We start from the raw sequence: 19,433 nt of genomic DNA on the forward strand, positions 1-19,433 counted from the left end.
GGAGTGGGAGCACCATTAGCAGCCTGAATCCCTGCTCTCAGTTCAGGGTCTAAGTGCCACAAAAGCACTTTTAAATACACTATTAAGCTTCTCCTTCTTTAAGAAGAATAGAGGGGTTTAAGCCTGGAATTCACCTTAAATACATTTTTTTCTTAAGGGCTTTACTGTAAATTGGTTAAACATTATCACTGTGAATACAGGGTTTAGTGGAAATACTCCCTGCCCACAGTAGTGGATTGGAATTAGATGATTTTTAAAGTCCCTTCCAACATAAAACTTTCAATGGTTTCTGTGATTCTACGAAATACACAAATAAATCACACTTCATTTACTTTGATTTGGTTTATTTGTTTGTTTCTTCACTAGTGAAACAATTATTGTACCTCTTTAATCTATTTTATTTATTATTTTAATGATCGTAAGCTAGAGCAGCTAATATGGTGCAGTTCTATCACAACCTGAATGGAAAGAGAGTGGGTTTTGTCTTTACAGTTTTGGACTTAGAAGCTTAAAAAAAATGAGCCAAATTCTCTGCAAGGTGTAGACTAAGGAACAAATTGTGAATTTCACATTTTCTGCACCATTAACTCTTAAGTTACCTGAAATTTTTCAAAATAAACTATTTACTGTGGGTGAGTTATGCAACTGTTCTGGCTCTTTCTCTGGCCCAGAGATTCTGTAAGGTAAGAAAGGGTTAATTTGGAGTCAATGAAGGCACTGGGACAACAGCAAGTAAAATTGGAAAGATATCCTAGAAAGTGGGTACAAGATCCTGGTTCTCTGCTTCATTTCTAAGTACAATTTGGAAGAGTTCACTTCCAGCTGAGGGTCTGCTTTGCCCGCCATAAAAACAAAGAGCATTCCTTTCCCGAAAGGCAAGCATCAAGTGAAGAGTGGAAAAGTAGAAATTGGCACAGTCTTACAGGTGGGCACCTGGAAAATGGTGCAGAAAATTAAATTGCATTACACGACAAATTAAAAATGAAGAATCATGAACAGTTTGTGTGTTAGCACAACTGATTTTGTTTATTTTTAAACCACCCCAAAATCCAATCATGCTCTATATACATAGGCAATACATGGGATAGCACACCAAATGTAGACAAAAAAGATAAAATATATTCTGGTTTATTTTGCTGATGATTTTCATTTTTATTCTTTTTTTGTTGTCCATCTGCTCAAGTTAATGAAATGATCAAACCTATACAGATCCCTATGCCAATGCTACCTCACCTCCCAATCCCACCCTCTCTCTCAGGGAGGAGAATCCATCCCATTACCTCTGGGGGGTTTTGCTGAATGCTGGAATGTTCTGATTTTCCATCAGTTCCTCTGGGCCTCATTTCTTATGGAAATTTTTTTAGTACAGAACAAGTATATCAGCACGTGTCTGCTTGAACTATATTCTATAGTTAGTAGGTAAGACCAGCTAATGCTTTGTGTTACTCAGGAAATCATAAGTAGCACTCACACACACAAATTTAAACAGAAAATAATCTTCCACGTCATTTAGAGTGTTAATTTTCTTTCTCATTTCCAGTGTCATTTATTTAGCTAAGCACTGCTGCAATTCTTTCCACTTGTCTTTATGCTCCTATTTTCTTACAAAACAGTACACTAGGCTTTCTGTATAAAACATATATATAAACATTTATATATATATATATATATAAAAAACAAAGCAACCACCCCCAAAATGGATTTACAGGTATGTATTTGTCCCTTATTAGAAAATATACCGTGTGTTCATCTGTTTGTGGTCCCTGAATGTCACAGCGCTGGTTATTGGGATAGGGGCACAGAGAAAGGGGAATTCTTTTCTCCTTGTTTTGCTTTAAATCACATGATAAATTTTACGAGGTGAACAAAAGCAGAGTAGCCACAGGAACCATCAGATCCTGTTTGCACACTGACACCAGTCGCTCTTGTTGCCATTGTTGCTGCTCTCCAATTTGAATTCTAGTTATTACTTCCCAGGAGTTAATATATCTTTTTTTTTTTTTTTTTTTTTTTTAATCACATACATTCTTCCCTCACAAGCAGCTGGATGCAGGTTCAGGGAGAATGAAACACTAGAAAGTCTGAAAGATCCTGTGACTCTGGAAATTCTTACCTTGCCTTACTTTTCTGGCCCTCTTTTTCTCAAAGATGATCAATCATTTAGGAAATTATGGGTAATTTCACATAGCAACTAATCTTTAGTAACCTTTCCTTCAAAAAGATGTTTTTGGATGCTGTTTTGAGACTGGCTTTTTTCCCATTCATTGCTGGCATTAGATGCCACCCTTGCATTTTTGTATAAATACTGTTTTTTCAAGTGTAAGGCCTCTGTTATTGGTACAGATGATTCTCTGTCCTCAATATCTATTCTTTCATGAAAAACCTGGTCATTGGAACTATTTATCATTACTGAGTGATGTGGTGGGAGAACCCCCCATACTAAATACACCTCAAAATTGGGTGGTACCAAGGGAAGGGTTAAACTTTAGCCCAATTTATTTAGGTCGTGCAAAGGTGACCTTAATAAACTTCACCCCATTTTGTTTACATCATGACTTCTCAACCTAAAGACTCTGTAACTGAAAAACCCCAGATATAAAAAATGCTATTAGGATTGGGAACATAAAAAAAAAAAAAAAAAAAAAAGGAAAACTGTATTGAATTTAAAAAACAAAGTACTGCTTGCTGGTTTACAAAGAGTCTATAACACTGATAAAATCTTCGGAAACCAATGTGCTGCTTTTTTTTTTTTTTTGCTTTTTTTTTTTCCCTCTCTCCATCCCTTCTTTATTTTGGCTTCATCTCCACCCGGGAGTTCATATCATCCCCTTCCAGGTCATACTCTTCTACTTGGCCACTGGTCCACACCTTCATGCGGTCCGTGAGGTCGCTGGTTCTGGGTGCCAGGATGAAGTCGTAAATCAGGGCAGCACTTGCTCCTCCAATGATTGGGCCAACCCAGAAAATCTGGAACACAAATCCAAGCAATTGCATCAGGTCTTTCTGCATTTGAAGCTCCTCTGAGTATTTTCACAGTGAAATTTTGCAGCCCGTCGACCTGAATGTTTACTTAACCATGCGGAATTAAAACCAGGAATTTGTCACCATGAGAGGTGAATAACTGTGACTATGCTGTAAAATTGTGATATTTAAAACCAGATGTCTATTGCTAAAACATCTCTGCTACTCCATATAGAGCTGGCAGGGGAGCATAATTTCTAAAACAACAGGGCATTAGTTTCCATTCTCCTATTGAATTCCAGTCATAGGTGAATTTGGAAGTAATACTTAACGAGAACTTAATTAGGGGCTTAATTTGACACTAGATGCTTCTTAGCTGGTGATATTGCTGTGATTGAACTGGCCTGACCACTTAAGAAAATTAAAATTTAGAAGGAGAGGTAATAAAAGGAATTTTAAATTTTAGTAGAAAAGTTGATTTTGTTAGAAATAACAGAAGATATTGAAGACTTTGCAGGGCCAAAGCACTACTGAGTCTGGAAACTCTTTTATTCAGTAATATCAGTAGTTTAACACAAATTATTACATCTATCTTCCTCTGTATCTATAAAGGATAATAATTTTCCTATTAAATTCTGAAAATATCAGCTCCTCAGTTACTTCCCTTTAATGTCCTAATAATAATGCTCAAGTGGTGTAGACTGCCAAAATTTCCCCAGGGTCCTCCTTTTATGTTTTATTCTTTAGATGAAAATGGAATCTGTATCTAAAATTTTCACAACCCCATTCTATTACCACTAAATTTCCTGTGTGACCTGTGACTGTGCAACTGGCTGCCAAAATCACGAGTTGGAGAATTGGAACAAGCCCCATTTTATATACTCAAGAACACATGTTCATTTACAACTTTATATCAAGCTTTTTTATTGAGCTTCAGTGAAATAAGTAAATTTTTGTGAAGACCCTCATTTTAACCACATTTAAACACAAGAAATAATCTAAAATTTATAGTGTTTCCAGAGCACTTATCCTTGAAAATACATAAGCAGACACTCAGCTTTAAGAGGGTGAACATTTTATCAGCTGTTAAATATTGGATGATCTGTTTCAGTTAATAAACCTGCTTAAGAATCTTTCTAAATTGGGTTTTACCAGATTAAGGAGTAGCATTTTACAAATTTAATTTAAACAATAAATAAACAGTACAGGATTCTGTGTAATAAGGCTTACACAATTAAAATGTTTGAAATAAATAAATATAAAGTGGAATAACCAGAGAAAATCTATTGTATTACTTTAAGCACAGAGACTGAATGAGCCTGAGGACTTTTTTGTTTGCCTGAGGGTGGGTCAGGATGTAAAGGAGAATATTCTTTGTTAGATGAAATGGAAATGCCAACTCTTTGACTTTGTCCTAATGATAGGTGTTGAAATGTTTCTGATCTTGTAGGTTATGTGTTTTTCAGACCCTCTTGTGAGTTAAACAAATTTACTCAACTTACCCAGTGATCTTGAAAGTTGTTGGCGATGAGCGCTGAGCCGAAAGATCTGGCTGGGTTAATTCCACAGCCGGTGTAATCAATCTAGGAGGCGGAGAGAGAACCACAGGTGAGGCACAGATGAAGCTTCCCCATCATCTCACTGGCCCACTCCAAGGTGGGAGAGGGCAGATATAACCTTATAAAGAGGTTATATCTTATAAAGAGGCTAAAACTTACAGCCAGAAGATGGCCCAAGGCAACGGAGAGACCGATGGCCAAAGGCGCCGATCCCGAGACGTCGTTCCTTCTCCGGTCTGTGGTGGCCAGGACACACAGCACCAGCTGGAAGGTGGCAATGATTTCAATTCCCAGCCCTTGGCCTGCATTGATTCCTTCTGAAAGCTGCATGGAGGCAAGAAGGAAAACGTTATTTCATATCCCTGCATGACTTCATGCAGTGTAACAAAGTTCTGAGGTATCTATTTCTTCAATATGAACCTGAACATCCATTTCCCTCCTGGGGTTCCTTTTGCTTAACAGGGGGAAAAAGAGGGAGAAATAGAAAAAATTGAAGAGAAGTTAGTTTTGAAACACTGCCTGCTGTACTCAAGCCTAGGCATAAGCAGTTGTTTGTGTTTTTTTTGAGTGCTTGCTTCTTCCAGCCAAGGTGAACACTCAGCCACTGGGCACAGTGAGAGTGGAATTATCTATGTGTGAGAAACAAACCAGCCAGAGAGTCACCTCCAGCAGAGTTTACTTTTCAGAAGTGAACTGTGGTGCCTTAGGACAGTCACTCATTGCTTCAGGAACTTCCACATTAATATTAAGATATACTGTTCCACCTAGACTGTAAATTAATATGCCCCAGGAAATACCCTGAGATTTCCACGGAGTTATGGGGGACTGGTAGATGTGACAGAAGACCAAAAGTATGTAAAACATCTCCAGATATTAACATTTACTTAATGTATCTCTAATTTGCACAGATAATGGTGTAGTCAGTGGAGATGAGATCCATTCACCTGATGAAATGAAGGAGATCATTTGAAAGCTCTGTCTTTTCTTTTAATAGATCTCATTTGACTACAAAGACCTTAGACATCTAACTCACAGCTGAGCTACTTTTTGGTGCCTTAGACTCAAACTGAAGCTCATTTAACTTCTTTAGGATACATTAAAAAACTCCCGAGTTAAGGAATCCAAAGGGGCTGATGGGAGTGCTTGAATTTCCTGCTGAAGTGGATTATCTAGAAAAACTGAAACTGTCAGAGATAAATATTCCAATGGAATTATTAGTCATGAAATCAGCAGAGTTTCTTGTAAGTGCTGTAGAGCATATTGAAACCATGGTGATTCACTTAAATGGACACTACAGAGCAGAAATGCTGTCATATTTCAGGAGTACTGCTAAAATTTTGTTCCTAACAGGAAACCATGGAGGTAAACCATTTGATGTTAAAGCAAGTTTTGAGTTCTGCTTTTAATCGCTGTATTCAGTGGTGTCTCCATTAAGTCAAGGCAAGTCTGTTACTGAGCTGAATAACTTGATGTTAAGCAGAAATAACTCACTTGTATGGATGGGGTGAAACGTGAGCTTGGCCAAAGGCCAGAGAACTGAGAATGAGACTCAGAGTAGGAAGCAAACTCTGCAAAACTTGTATTAATTTGTGCTATCAGTGGGTTATCACATCTGTCAGAGCCCCTGCATTGAAAACTGCTGGGTTATTCATGGCAAAAAACATAATTACATGTTGTTGTGACCTGTCCAGAACAATGAAACCACGGGAAATCCTGCTGTTAATCTGATTTTGTGGTTTATGCCCTAATTTCCCCAAAGCTAATATTTAAAAAAACCTTAAAACTTCTAGATGACAAACTGAACTATTTCACCTTCCACAGGTGCTGTTCACATTTCTTGTTTCTTCTCTGTAGCAAAGTTTAATATAAAATTCCTAAGCAATGAAAAAAATTCATTTGAGTCTTTCTTCAGCATAAATCTGATTTTTAAATCCTGCTATTCTGAAACACTGATAATGTATTTTTATAGCTTGTTCTTTAACATGCAAGAGTGATATCCTCTGAACTGGAAGTAGTTTATTCAAGAATAGAAGGGAATTCTGGTTGAAAGGATGGGTATTTTGGTTCCTTCAGCATCCATAGAGTAGAAACTGAACTCCATTAATGAAACCTTTATCATTATTAGGATTTATACGTGAGAAGTGTGAGTCTGACATAAATGCATCTATACAAGATGCACTGAAATTTTTAGATCTAGAAATTCCTGCTTGATATCTCTGAATTAATATGCTGTTGCTTTTGTTAGTTTTAAAAATAAGCAAATTTTTTTTCACAGTAGAAACTGTGGCATTTTTGTCTCTCAACAAATTAGGCTTCCAATGTTCTTCCTTGTATCAAAACTAATTTAAGACTCTGGACTCTGTACCCTCTGGAAAATCTTATCTCACGTTTGGAAGGCCAGATGGCCAAACTTAAAAGCCAGGTAGCAAATAAGTGACTGATGTGCACATGGCCAAAAGCAGATAAGAAACCAAATTCTTTTCAATCATAATGCAACCCCAGAGAACCCAGAGCTGAGGTCTGACACATCAATGTTAGCATTTGACAAAGCCTTGACATTTTAAAATATTAAATGCTGGCCAGCCATTGGGCTTTCCCTTCATTTGAAGGGCTTCTATAAAAGACAATAAGAGCAAAATTATTCTTTAAAAACCTGTGATAATCCTTATCTTTGAGAGGAGGAAATCATATTCTTCCTTTCCCTCCAGGAAAAACACATCCTACAGCTGACGTGGCTTGAGGTCATTCTCCCTGCTAATCAACACTCATTGATGGGCTGAGTGGGATCAAAGAAAACCTGGAAATATCATAGGAAACCTTTTGCTTTCCTCCAGCCATGTAATTTTACACAGCCTGCCAGAAACATTAAGATTCTACTGTGAGAGCAAGGACTCTGGGCCGTGCTCCAAAATGGGACAAACCCAGGCAAACCTTGGATGTCCTGCTTTGATGGGGCCTGTGGATCTGCAGTGTGTAGGTGTAGGATAACAGAATATTTATTTGCCTTCTTATCAGAGGTAAATTTTCACTGCAGCATCAGCCTGGGCCATCTATGGTACATGTGGAATAGCACCAGTATTCACCATCCCAAGCACACCCCAGAAAAGCTTTAGAAAGGGAAGAGGAAAGTACATTTCCTTCTGTCAAGTTTACATTTTAACTTGTGCATATTTACATTTACATTGTGCATATTCATATTTACATTGTGCATATTTTTATTTTTTTATATTTTTATATTTTTATATTTTATGTTAATATTATAATCCTCATTCACAGAGGATTTGCAATTCTTACCCAGATAACATTTTGCACCTTTTGAATCTGCTCTTTTAAGCTCTTGACAGAACCAAGGAGGCACAACCAACATGGGTTTGTCATCCTGTTCTTGTATTTTCTTTATGTTATTCAGATTTTTAAGGAAAGTTTGAACTTTTGTGGAAGATTTTGTAGAATACCAGGCTCCAGAAGCTTCAATGGTGTCTAAAGCTTAATCTGAATTTAGTAGGAAGCTGTACCACACTTTAGAGAACTGACTAAAAATCAACAGCTGTTCTTAACATCTGCCCATTCTGTTGCTGAGAATATCCAAAATACAAGGTGTCCAATATCTCTGGTTCCTAAATAGACAAAATAATGCTTTGAAACGTGACACAGCCACTTCTAGTGCAGTGTTGGGGTGAAGAGGACCCTCTCCAGTGACCTGTACCCACACTGCAATGCCTTTTTCCCTGCACTGATATCTCTTAGCAGTGGTCATAGGGTGTGCGGACTGACACTGCATCTGTCCTTGATGCATCTGCTGGCAAATCTTTGACATCTTCTCTTCGCAGTCCAATAATCCTCATTAAGGTAACAGAAAAATTGTCAGAGGGCAGAGAACAGCACAGAAACTCCCTGAGGTTTTTCAGGCTTCAGATCTGGGACACTTGAGGAGTGGATTGAGAGCTTTAAGGAACCAAACATGCTCTAAGGGGTTAAATGAAACACACAAGCCCGTATTCATCTCCAAGAGAGTCTACATAGGCTTCTTTTCCTTTTTTGTTCACATGAATAATTCCACTCAACTTCATTTCTAATGTCAGTGTTTTGACAGCAGAAGCACCAGAAACACACATAAGAATCACTGGCAAGATGGGAGAGCTGTCTGTGGACACATTTTTATGATCAGCTGAATCAATCTTGGCTGCAGCAGCCTGCAGTGAGTAATTCCCACTCTACCTCACAGCTCCCTGACAAGAAGCAGAACATGCAGACACCCCAAGGGACGTGCATCCTCCTGTGGGCTGAATTCCACCATTCTCAGCCTTAACAATCCCATGATTAATATTTTTATGATTTTCGGATTTTTCCCTCTCAGTTCACTGTGAATCTGAACAAAGTCATGGAATAAAAATCTACCAGAATTCAGTAAATGAACAGAAGTCACATCTTATTCAGAAAACTCCTGAGATGCACCTGACTGGAAACTAAGGAAGCACTGAAGGCACAGTGGCTCAAGAGACATTCAAATGAAGAACATTAAACCCCCCAAAAAATTATCTAGACATGACCATGAGAGCAATTAGTTGAGAAGAACACCTGCTTTATATCTTAGGAAATGGGCAGTGGCCACATCACTTCCAGCTCTCCATAACATCACACAGGAGATGGGAACTACAGAATTTGTTTCCCAGAAGTGCCCTTAACTGCCACGTTTAGCTGACTGCCTCCCACAGCAATCATTTGGGCAAATTAATGGCATGTTTTCTTTCCTTCTGAATTATTTTTTTAATTTTTATTTTTTTTTTTTTTTAGGACAGGATATTTATGAGTTGTCCGCCTTTGGAAGAGAAACGGGGACAGGAAATTAAACTGGCCCAAGGTAAACCCCACTGTGTACTTCTCTAGTGGCTTCATATTTTTCTCATTACCAGAGAAAGTATATCAAGTTCAAACCTGTTTCCCGTTATATGGATGAGACACTTTGTTATGCAAGGTGGTTCCATCACGTGGGATGGGCTGAGCTCCATCTCATCCAACAAACCCTCAGCCCTGGACTGGAGCTTCCAGGGCCCAGCTTCCTTTCATATAACAGGGATTAGTTTCTCATTGTTCCAGAAAAAAAAAAAAATTAAAAAAAAAAGGACTCTGGTATTGCAAAAGTCTATTTTTCAGTAGGGGAATGTCAGCTTTGCCCATTCTTATGAAAAACCAGAGCAAGCCCTGCCTGCTGGTGTGGTTTGGAGGAAGAAAATTTAAGCCACAGCATTTAAAATGGCTGGGACTTCTCTTCCTTGCATATCCTCACCATCTCACCTAAATTATTACCTTTTGTCTGCCTTGGCATTTTTCTTAAAATTAGCTTTTTATTAAAGTAAATTCTTGCCGTCTTACGGCATTTTTTTCTTATAGCTTAAAATTTCCCTTCTTTGACGTTTCTTATTTTACTGAATAAGGAAAACTCTTCACAATAGCTTAGATGGTTCATTTTCTCTTCTTCCCCCTCCTCTTTTGAAATATTAATCATTCTTTTTTATGCCAACTAGCTATTTAAGTGTGTGGCTGGCAAAGTTCTTTAATGGGATGTTCTACAAATGTAATCTCAGAAATTCATCTCCCGACTTCCCTCCAAACCACATCCCACTGTCTTGCCTGTCATTTTGTTTGACTTTTCTCACTCTTTCAGCTCCAACTCAGTCATTAAAAGAACTTGATGATTTCCATATCGATAACATACCTTTATTCTCCTGGAAGTCTATCCCACATCTCCATAGCTATAAACCTTGAGTCACAGTCAGAATTGATTCAGAGATTCATCCCTGGCTGTTTAAGTACAGTTATTCACTTCTACCCTTGCTATTTAACAGTATCACTGTGAAACTGATGTTTCTGTACCCATTAATTGAATATTAGGGATTCAGGGAGTACAAAAATCTCATTTCTTTAGTAAGGAGAGACAGGCAAAGATCTAAAGAGTTTCACTTAAAATTATACGACAGGAGGACTCAGAAGCTGCTTATAAATTAGCTTTGGACTTTATCCTACATCAACAATGGAAGCATTCAGCAGAACTTGGGGACAAAACACATTGTCCTCTGCTAGATTATCCCTCCTATAAATACAGCCTTAAGAGCTCTAAAGGGGACTCATTCAATTCCCAGAGCAGAAATCATATTTTCCGTTCCTCAGGCAGCAGACACCCTCCAGGAACGAGGCCCAGCTCCCTCCTCCCACCCTCTGCAGGCCGAGGAGAAGCTATCCAGGGCTTTGTGTTATAGTGTTATATATGGAGAGAAAGAGGGGAGAATGATTATTGTATTAAACCAGAGCACATAAAATTCGTGTGTCAGACCAAGATAGGCAGTAAAAGTTCCTCTACAGGACTTGTTTTTAGCACAGCTGGTCAGACACAGACAATTTTTTTTTCTTTACACTTTTACTTTTTTGATGTGCCTCTGGGAAAGTTGCTTGGGATAAACTATTTTTTTTTTTCTTGTTGTTAAATGTTGCTGCTGAGAAATAAACAACTTCTATTCAGAGGATGAGGAAATGTGAGGTTTTGTATTTTTTTTCCTTTACCCAGCAACACCCAAGCAAATAGTTAATTTTCTGTAATAGTTGAAGCACTCATTTATACCACAGAGCTTTTTATTATCTCCTCTATTACCAGCCCAGAAGGACATAGCATTTCAGTGGGGAATTTTGGGCATATGTGAATTTTGAGCCAAATAGAATCATCCTTTTTATGTTGTTACTGGAATAACACCTGGATTTGCACAAACCTCACTTTATGGCTGTTGGCAATTCCACCAAAGTAATATTCATTTTATATTTCTAGACAAACTCCAGCAAATCTGTGAAGTTCTCAAAATTTATGAGCCATAAATAAGCATTGAACACTTGGCATTTCCACGGGGTTAAAAACCAGCTGTGAGCCTGTGCCATGCATTTCAGGAATTGGGGGAACAATTCCAGCTCCTCCATTCCTCCACCTTTCTCATCAAGCAAGAAATCCTAACAAAGGAACGAAAAGGGGCCAAACCTGACCTTACCCACTCCAAGCCCTCAGGAGGAGCTGTGTGTGTAAACGTGCAAGGAAACATGCCACATTTCTGCTCTGAAAGCCTCCATTGACTCCACTTGGCGCAGAATTAGCCTGGAAAAGTTGAGTTTTCTGTGACACCTCCCAGTGGTTCCTAGAGAGGGGATGCACAGGACTCGTCCAGGATTTCTTTACTCCTTCCTAGTCTAGGAGTTGTGCCTTGCAGAGCTCCCAGGCCACATTTTTGCCCTCCTGCTGTTTATAGTTTCCTCCAGGATGCCTGTCAGGCTCTGTATATTTGATTTAACAGGTTGATGTTGTGCCTCAGCCTCAGATCTCCTCAGTTCAAGGAAGCTGCGGCAGTCAAACACCAGCCCCGGCTCTGGATGCCAGGAAGATCAGCATTTCCCCATCAATTACACATTAATAAATACTCAGGGCTCAGAATGTTCCCAGCCAGGCCAGAAAAACCTCCAGGAGACAACTGTGGTACCAGGTAAAGACCCCTCTGTTATTGAATTCTTTCCATTAAGCTGGAGAATGGACAAATAAGCAAAAATGTACTACTGCCCTAAAGAAAACAGGCAATTTCCTCTGGAGACAAACAGAAAATTTTTCAGGGGCTATCTTTTCTTCCTTTAGTACTTTTGATATGCTTTAAAAATGCTTCGCTTAAAAATATCTATACAGATAGTGATAGTTTTTAGGATTCTCTGATTAAAGAAATGGTATTCTCAGCTCCCTGAAGGTTTACATTAACTGCTAAAACCCACGAGCCCTGCTGCAAAAACCTAGATTTTTTTTTCTTATCATTGCACCAATTTAACCAGATTTAATCATATTCATTCTCTTGCTGTGGGCATTTCCATTTGTTCTCAGGCTGTGGTCCTGGCCATGTCAGATCTTGCTTCAGAACCCACACCCATTATTAGATTTTTTTTTTAACTTTCCAATTAATTTAGATTAAAAATTTAAATTTGGATTTATCTCATCTGAAGAATCTTTCTGTCCATCTGTCTCTGGTGTGTGAGTGTGTCTGGGGGTGTGCAAACACATAACACACAGAACACCCAAATATATTTGGTGTAATCAGAGAACTCTGTGGGAAGGAAACCAATTTAAATGGTTTATTTGCCACTCAGGAAGGCTGGTGGCAAAATGAATTTTACTTAAATCTTACTTAGTCTGACTGTTGATCTAACACAGAAAAGAAATCATTACCTGAAAATCCCACTCCACTTGTATTACAATATTAACTAACCAACCAAATTAATAATTTTTTTACATCTATGGCGGCTCACTGTTTTAAACACTTCTGTGCATCCTTTTCAGGAATTTATACCATTTCTAAGTAGAAATAAGTGAAGAAAACTTTTAGTTTGAGGCCTGCAGATAATTTCCAAATGCTCATCCTTTGATCCACTGGCACAAAACCCACTTTGATCTTCTCTGTTCTAGCACAAAAGGACAGGGCTGCAGGAGGATGAGCACCAAGGGCCTCTCCTTGTCCCAGAAAAGCTGTGCTGCTGCATCCCTCCAAAATCCCGGGACACGGCTCGATTATTGGAGAGGCGCTCAGCAAATCCTCATGGAAACGGAAATCAGATAAAAAGCTCTGAGATCTGAGATAAGGATTCGAGCCATAACCCCAGATTCTCTGGGGGATGGGTGATAACCATCAGGTTTACATCTCAGCCCAGATGTTTCTGCTGTCACTGTGTGAACCCATTAAAAAGAGGCCGAGACCGTGGCCAGTTTTGAGCAGGTGCCTTTCCTGTGTCCCACCTGCCCTGCCTGGGGCCCCTCAGGACAATGCTGGCGAGCCTTGAAAGCCCTCTGCTGCAAAAACTGACAGTGAACAATGAGCTATTGTTGTGGCAGTCTTTGTTAAGAAATAAAAATCCCAGATCTATGTCATGTACGGGAACCATTTTGCTCATTACAAAAATGCAGCTTGTGAATGTTGGAGTCCTCCAGTATGCAGAAGCAAGGTTGTCAGAAGAAGCCTAATCTGGATCAAAAATAGGCAGGGCAGAGGGCAGAGACAGGGACAATTAAGCTTCTCACTATCCTAGATTTGAGAAAGGCACAAAATATTATCTTCATTGAAAAAAAAAAATAAAATAAGTTATCCAAGGATTTTTCAATAAGCACTAAAGGTCAGGATCTCAGCTGCGTGTCTCGTCCGTCCAGCAGCACCTCTGGAGCTGCAATTTTCCACAGTGACTCAGAGGAAAAGCAGCATCACTTACTCAATTGTCCCCTCACACTGTCAAGCTCTCAGTTTATTTTGGATGTTCTTCCAGCTGGAGCTGGCTTTGTTTAATTGGAGGTTGGAGAACGGGCTCGAAGGGCGCGGGCACGAGGAGCCGGGGAAATCACAAGGCAAACACTGAGTCACCCAGGGCAACCAGGCAAGTCCTGCTCCCCATGGTGAGAAGGCCACTGGTGGGCACCAAATGTGGGGAGTGTGGTGATTCCCCATGAGGAATCCCCTCTGAAACAAGTTTCTAAAGGATGGGAAGGATCCAACGGGGAATATCAGGATAAACATTTCAGTGCTGGCCCACAAACACCAGCAAAAGGTGTGGCAGGTCTCAACTACATGAAAGGGAATTCCCACTGCTGGTGCAACATTATGTTCGCACTGGAAATGCAAATTGGGAATTTATCGGGAGAAAATTCACCAGCATGGATGCCCTAGAGGTAAGACCATCTGCAGATGACAAGGATCTTATCACATCATATGCTCCACTATCTTGGGAACAAAAGATTCTTCATTTTCCCCAAGTAGCAGAATAAGACTGGAACATGTAGACAGTAAAGGAAAGAAAACCTAAAAATCTCCAGCATTCAGGTTCCAATTTGCTCTGATGCTGCTGGATCCCAATCCAGCTCAGTGGGAGTAGTTATGGAAAAAGGACTCATTCCCATCCCTGGAAGTGTCCAAGGCCAGGTTGGACAGGGCAGCTGGGACAGTGGAAGGTGTCCCTGCCCATGGCAGGGGTTGGATCTTTAGGGTCTCTTCCAACCCAAGCTATTCCATGATTCTGTGGTCCTGTGGCGCGCCTTTGGTGAGGCTGGAAGGTCAAAGCAGCAGATGCTGGCCTGGCATGAGGAGTCAAAGACAGCAAAAACCTCCTTTTTCCCTGCCCTTGGGCAATCCAGAGCTGGACACGGGGAGTTTATCCCCAAAGGACATGGTGTGCACCACCTGTGCCATGGCTGATCCTGACGTGGGCAGCCCCAGGGAGCAGCATGGACACAGCCCAGCCAGTCACAGCGGAAATTCAAAGGGCGTTCCAGCAACAAGCAAATCTCCATGCTCCAGGAATATTCATGCATCCACATGAATATTCACCTGTCTTAAAATGACCTCTGAATCCACTGACCACAGATCTCCTCTGGCTTTTCCAGAGAGCTCCTTAGTTACACAAACAACATTTATCAGTTCACTGGGTGTTTTCTAAACTCAAGGCCTCCTATTTGTTATTCTTGGTTGTTTTTCTTTTCTCTTTATCTACCCGAGCAACATTACCTTCAGGTCTGTTTTTCTTGCCTACAATTTTTGATCCACTTATAACTTTTAAAATAATATCTTTCATCATAAACTCAAAGGAAGAGTTTTCAAATAGTTTCCAAATTATAGCCCTGAGAGTTTGGGGACACATTTCCTGGCACTCTCATCACTATGCCAAAACACAGAAAACTGTGAAATTGTGAAAATTGTGAAATTGTGAAAATTGTGAAGTGGTGTCTGCATTTGTCACAAAATTCTAATTATTTATCTATACCTATATATTTAGCTCAGACTATTTTAGATATCTACATATATCTATATATATCTATATATATATATATCTACAGATAGATGGATAAACAAATAGATACACAAATATGAAATAACCTGAGCTAAAGAAATTTTCTGACCATGTTTCTAAGAGTTTGCTAAAAGTTCTCCAGATGAACATTGTTCAACAGCAAATATTGTGTTACTTTACAGCACAGAAGCCTCTTCTCTCCTGTCTTTCCTGCTGGAGCTCTTTGTTGGTCATTAACAGCCTGTGCTGAGTAGTTTGTTCCATTATCTAAACTCCAGATCTGTCCTCACCAGACAATAGCCAGCTCTGCTGGCAGATGAGTGCATTTTGGATCTGGTATTCTCTATTCTTACAGCTTTACCTAATGGAAATTTGTAATGTGTAGTAATCCAACTTTCAAAAAAAAAAAAAAAAAGATACAAGATGATGTAAGGAAAAATATTTAAATTTTTAGAAGAGCAAACACACTGCATGCTCCTCTTCCAGCTTCTCCAATTCTCAAAGTTTTTACTTTGGAGCCCACACCACTACTAAAATATATTGGAAGTTAAGTGTCTTAAAAGGATTCAGTAATCTAAATACATCTCTGAGCGTAGTCCAAAATGTCTTACTTGGGACCAGCCAAAGTAACTAAAAATATGTCTGTTGACTTAAGCACAGTTTGGATCAAAATCCTAATGTGTGACTGGTTTACTTGTCTTGGTGTAAACCAGACATTAATACTGAACATGTTAAAGGAACATCCTGCATTTTCATCCTCCATTCTTCCTCCTCAGGTTTGCACTGTCTTTGGCTGGTTTTGTGCTTCATTTGATTGTGTTTCCTTTTTTCCTTTTGTGCAATGAAAAAGACTTGGATTTATCCCACTTAATTTTGGATTCTTAGCCGAGGTTTGTAAGCCTGGAGCCCCAGCATGGCAAAGGGCAGCTGGGTGTCTCTGGAAGCAACTCAACAGATCCAGAGGCAGAAGTGCCTCCCTTTGTCCCTCATTCCCTGAGGATTAGAGAGCAGCCAGTGGAAATGGGTTCTCAGCTTGGTCCCCCCAGTGCAGGACCTGCAGCCAGGCAGGAGAAACCCAAGTTCAGGCATGCAACCCCACCCAATATCCACTGGGAGCCCTGGATGGCCACTCACCCCATCACACACTGCCCCCACCACGTTTTCCCTGTAAAACACACATTTTCAAGAGCACAGCAGGGTCAGAACAGAGGACAAAGCCACACACATCCAGACCCTCTTCCCAAACATGCAGCACTCTCCATTCCTATTCTGAACAGGGAATCCACACCTCATTATCCACAAGAAGAGAGAGCAGCTAGCAGGGATGCCATCTCTGAGCCTCCCCTTCTTGTCCTCAGGTTAAAAATCATAATAAAAGCAACTCTGTGGTTCCTCCTTGCCAGCTCTTTGCTGTGGATCCAGGATGTGCCCATTGAGATCAGCCCTGCACGAGCACAGCCCCTCTGCTGCTGCTCCCCCCTGCCTTGGGCTCAGACCCAGCTCCCCCTCAGCCCTCCCCAGGCACTCCAGGCTTCTCACTGGGAAATGAATGGATTTGCTTTCCTTTCCTTTCCTTTTCTTTCCTTTCCTCTCTCTCAAGGCAGAAGAACAGCTGCTGCCCCCACTATCCCCAGGGGGGTCTCCCCACTGCTCTTCCAGCCAGAACATTTGTAAGTGGATATGTGAAAGAAAAAAGAAACAAATATCTGAATATTTTCCTGAATATTCAAATATTCAGATATTCAAATATTCGAATATTCAAATATTTCCTGAATTTTCAAATATCTGAATATTTTCCACAACAAACAGTGAGACCAGAGCTTTCAGAAACTATATTCTCTGTTATTCCATTGCACAGAAATTGCTGATTGATTTGTAAAATTTATATGATGGAGACTTAACCCTGCCTGGTTTTGCCTCTGTAACTTGAGTCACTGACTGAGGAGCAAAAACAGCTTCACCCCCCTTCACAAAAGGCCAGGTTTAGAGCTTTGGTTAGAGGAAGGAACCAGTCATCAGGATTTTATGGAAGCAAAAGGGAAAAGCCAAGCTTAAGTGCTACCAAAACCAGACCTCCCGTGTTTAATGGCAGTTGGACCTCTCGAGGAAACCACTTGGGCAGACACCCTGTCCCATGCGGTTGAGCTGTTCCCTCTGTCAGTGGTTTCAGAGGAAAAGATCAAGTATCACACTCGCAGCCAGAACCTTCTGGAGTCAATAAAATTATTTGCTCTTCTTCCCCAAAATGTGAGTTAGCCCATCAAAATTTCCGAAGCACTGGCAGGATGGAATAGCTGCAGGCACCAGGAGAGAGGGAGGTGAGCAGCCAATTCATCAGGGTGAATGACACTGAGCTGCCCAGGAATCACCTCAATATCAGATTTTACTCTGTTTTGAAAACTTGACTCATGTTCTGAATTAATTGTAATGTCAAATTACAGTATGTAAAACCATATTGCTGGTTTGCCTAAGTTATTTCAGAAGAGGTGTTGCATTTGCAGTTTTATGTCCCAAATACTCTTGTGACTACAAATGGGCTGAAGATTTCAAATAAGCTCAATTTGCAAACTGCAGTCAGGAATATTTTGAAACAAAGAGGCCAAAGAAAATATGTAAAATACTTGTTCTTAAGAGATCAGGTCAAGTGAGTGACCAGAAAGAATTTCCATTTATAGCACTGTGCGTCCTGCAGTGGCTGTAGCACTGCCTCTGACAGTGGGATGATTTCAAGTTTAGAAATGTATTTACCCTTTTTTCTCTCCTATTATTCTGCAACAAACCAGCAAAATGACATTTTGAGGAGGAGGAGTTGTGGCCAGGCAGTTTTTAGGCAGCGTGATGTGAGCACCTGGCTGGGAGAGAGCTGGAACCTGCACCCCCCCGTTACCTGTAGCTGCCTCACGTTTTTCCACCAGTTTATACATGAGAATTCAGGATTTGTCCAATTTTTGCCCAGAAATGCACAGAAAGGGCAGCTGGGATTCTGCCAGGCTGGATCTGAGCACTCTGCCTAATGCAACAGGTACTGCTCACACCTTTGGGGATGGGATTTCTCCTGCTGCACACCTCTCTCTGCTCCCATGGGTTTTCACTGCAGTCATCACCAGCATACACAAACCATTAATTAAGTACTGAAAACTAATCACACTCACAGAAGCCAAAACAACACTGCTGTATGCACATTAATCAACATGCCACCTTAGAGACCCTCAGAACCACTAAAGGTCATAAAACTGCCAGTGATTTCAGCGTTAAATTGGCATCAAAAGCCACCTTTCAGCAACTGGGGTGTACAAAACTGAACACAAGCAAAACTGATCACGACCAGAATGTCCTAAAGCTCCAAAATGAGGGTGGGGAGGAAGCACCATCCCTATGACATCCTGGTTATCAGTCAGGACTGGATCCTCTCCTACAATAAACAGTCGCGCTCTCTGAGGTCACCAGCACCAACAGAACCCCCACATCTTTAGTAAATTGCAGCTGCTACATTTCTACTCTAAAAAAAAAAAAAAAAAAGGAGGAATTCAAAGTTCCTACTTACAGCATTAAGCCCCAGGGAGTTTCCTGGGAGAGAGGAGGTGACTCCTGAGAGGATGGCAGTGGCCACCACTGCCCCCAGGCACTGGGCGAGGATGTACATGAGCGCCTTGAAGATGCTGATCTGGCAGCTGAGCAGCAGCCCCAGGGTGACAGCTGGGTTCAGGTGTGCCCCACTGATGTGGCCCACGCTCTGAGCCATGGTAGCAATGGATAACCCAAAAGCCAGAGAAACCTTCACGTTGTCCTGAGACCTCGTTGATGTTTTGTTGGCCACCACGGGGAACTGGAAGCCCAGAGCAGAGCCAATGCTGATAAAAATGAAAAGGCTCATGGCCAGGAACTCAGCCACCACTGCCCTCCAGAATATTTTCTTTCTGAATTCGCTAGCCATCTTTCCTCTTTCTCTCTCCCCTCCTCACTTTCCCTTCTCCCTCTGTCCCTTCCTTTGCCTGATATTTTCCCTTAGAGGTCTGAAGAGAAATCTGGAGGAAAAATACAGTCCTTGGATTATTTATAGGGCGTTGGGTG

At 40.6% G+C, this 19,433-nt stretch overlaps 1 protein-coding gene across 1 annotated transcript; it reads right to left on the bottom strand.

Moving 5' to 3' along the window:
- Window positions 1–999: 999 nt before the first annotated feature.
- On the bottom strand, window positions 1,000–19,431 carry AQP1 (aquaporin 1 (Colton blood group)). Its single transcript, XM_063174919.1, has 4 exons — window positions 18,907–19,431; window positions 4,680–4,844; window positions 4,464–4,544; window positions 1,000–2,967 (listed from the first exon to the last, which is right to left on the bottom strand). The coding sequence occupies exons 1-4, from the start codon at window positions 19,294–19,296 to the stop codon at window positions 2,788–2,790; spliced, it is 816 nt and encodes a 271-aa protein (XP_063030989.1). The 5' UTR covers window positions 19,297–19,431; the 3' UTR covers window positions 1,000–2,787.
- Between the last annotated feature and the right edge of the window lie 2 nt (window positions 19,432–19,433).

This window comes from Melospiza melodia, chromosome 1 (genome assembly GCF_035770615.1).
Source record: "Melospiza melodia melodia isolate bMelMel2 chromosome 1, bMelMel2.pri, whole genome shotgun sequence".
Taxonomy (NCBI): Eukaryota; Metazoa; Chordata; class Aves; order Passeriformes; family Passerellidae; genus Melospiza; species Melospiza melodia.

Excerpts from the sequence above, each read along its gene's own strand:
- AQP1 (XM_063174919.1), bottom strand. The coding sequence starts at position 19,296 with ATGGCTAGCGAATTCAGAAAGAAAATATTCTGGAGGGCAGTGGTGGCT. Across the intron at positions 4,845-18,906 it reads ACTCCCTGGGGCTTAATGCT|CTTTCAGAAGGAATCAATGC; the intron begins GTAAGTAGGAAC and ends GCCTCCATGCAG. Across the intron at positions 4,545-4,679 it reads CCTTGGGCCATCTTCTGGCT|ATTGATTACACCGGCTGTGG; the intron begins GTAAGTTTTAGC and ends TCCGCCTCCTAG.